Source organism: Ochotona curzoniae, unplaced genomic scaffold (assembly GCF_017591425.1).
Source record: "Ochotona curzoniae isolate NIBS_2020 unplaced genomic scaffold, NIBS_Ocur_1.0 scaffold_3208, whole genome shotgun sequence".
NCBI lineage: Eukaryota > Metazoa > Chordata > Mammalia > Lagomorpha > Ochotonidae > Ochotona > Ochotona curzoniae.
Genome location: NW_024467106.1, coordinates 916,726 through 918,704, shown reverse-complemented (window position 1 = coordinate 918,704; position 1,979 = coordinate 916,726). Strand labels below are relative to the sequence as shown.

The 1,979-nt window shown below is 73.0% G+C and overlaps 1 protein-coding gene across 1 annotated transcript; it reads left to right on the top strand.

Annotated features, from left to right (window-relative positions):
* Positions 1-802: 802 nt before the first annotated feature.
* TMEM250 (transmembrane protein 250) lies at positions 803-1,729 on the top strand. Its single transcript, XM_040963199.1, is given in 2 exon segments — positions 803-870; positions 872-1,729. Coding segments are annotated over 2 exon segments (336 nt in total). The 3' UTR covers positions 1,140-1,729.
* The last annotated feature ends 250 nt before the right edge of the window (positions 1,730-1,979 follow it).

Sequence of the window (1,979 nt, the reverse complement as noted above, 5' to 3'; positions counted from 1 at the left end):
GCCAGCGCTGGGCCAGCCCAAAGCCTGGGGTCTCCTCCGGGTCTCCCACGGGGGCGCAGGGTCCCTGTGGGTCGTCCTCGGCTGCTCTCCCAGGCCGCAAGCGGAGCTGCCCGGACTCGAACCGGCGCCCAAGCGGGAAGCGGAGCTGCCGGGACCCGAACCGGCGCCCATGGGATGCCAGCGTCCACCTGTCCTACCCGGGGAGCGGCCAAGGCACCTGCGGGACCCCCTTCCTCCCGCAGGGGCGCCCACCCGGGGACCCACCCCAGGGGCCCGCTGCACCCGGGGGAGCGGCTTCCACGGGCTCCCCGGGACAGCGCTCAGACCCGGAGCCGGACACCGCCACGGGCTGCCGCCGCGCACGCGCGCAAGGTCGGGGCCGCCCGTGGGCCCCTGTGCGCCTGCGCAGCACTGGCCGCGGCGCGCACGCACGTTCGGGGCAGCGGCCAGTGGCCGCCGAGGCCCAACCGGCGCTCCCGGCGCCGCGCGCGGGGCCCCTACGGAGGCCGCGGAGGGACGCACGCGGGCGGTCGCCCGGCGGCTGCGGGAGCCCGTCGGCCCGCTCCGTGGTGCGGGACGCGGAGAGGGCGCCGGCGAGCGGGGGCCAGGCCCGCGATGGCGTCTCTCCGGGGGGCAGGTGGCGTGCGCGAGCTGCCCACCGCGTCCCCGGGGTGCGGCGCAGCACCCAGGGGAGCCTTCCGGCTTGGCCAGGTGGGTGGGCAGTCCTGGGCGGCGGGCGGGGACTGACCGGGGGTCCCCCGATTCCGCTTCCCCTGCTGGCCCCCGGGCCTCTGCGCCCCGGATGCCGCTCGTGCCCATCCCGCGGCGGGTGCGCTCCTTCCCCGGCCCGCACGGCACCTGCTGCGCGCCCCTCGCCGCTGGCGCGCACCAGGCACCACAGCTTGGACGCGCGCGTGAAGACGCGCCGGCTGCACGGCTTGCTGCGCTTCCTGCTGTGCCTGGGCGGCCGCCTGCTCACAGCCGCGCTCTGGCGCGCGCTAGCCTGGCTCTGCCGCCTGCAGTACCTGGGCGCGCGCTGCTGCTGCTGGCCGCCGCCCCCTGGACTTCCACCTGCCCTACCAGCTGCTCTTCTGCGCGACCCTGCTGCTGCCCGGCGGGCTGGGCTGGGGGACATGTGAGCGCCCGCGCCGAGGGCTGAGACCTGGGGTCCCCCCTGCACCCTGGCTGCGCAGCTGTGAGCAGGTTTAGGGGGCTGAGAGCCCTCCGGGGTCCTTTGGCGTCGGGCGTCCCAGACGTGGGAACAGGCCAACACTTGGCTGTCCTGCCACCGCGAAGCCCTCCAGGAAGGCAGACGGGCACCCCACCCCGCAGGGAAGGGCTCGCGTCGTGGCTGCCGGTGGGGGCACGTGGACCCTCTGTCCCTCTGATTCCAGAGGTGGCCTGTGACTACGTTGTGCACCCGGAACTCTGGGCGTGGGGTTCGGGCCGGCCCCTGTGACCCCCGCCCCGGTGGACCCTGTGCCGGTGTGGGGGACCCACCTCTTGCTGCACACAATCTTTTGCATTAAACTACACTGCTTCCTTTTGCTGTGCTTCTGTTAGTTAGCTCAGGGTACCTCTTGCTGAGGGTGAGGCTGGGGCCCAGGGCAGCGGGGTTGCTCAGCCAGTGGCCTGACCATGCCAGTCCAGCCCACACTAGCCCAGCTGCCTGGTGAGCTGTCCATGAGGTCAGCCACGTGCATTAAAACTGGTTTGTTGTGTTTTTTTTTTTAACGTGTTTTGGAGTGGTTGCTTTGAGCTCAGCATTGGTGGAGTTGTGTCTGTGCAGGCTGGGGAGGGGCTGGGCCAGGTCCCACGCACAGCCTGTGGTGGTGGGGGGCTCGTGGGGGGCCAGGTCCCACGCACAGCCTGTGGTGGGGGGGCTCGTGGGGGGCCAGGTCCCACGCACAGCCTGTGGGGGGGGTCGTGGGGGGCCGGGTCCCACACACAGCCTGTGGTGGTGGAAGGCTCGTGGGGGG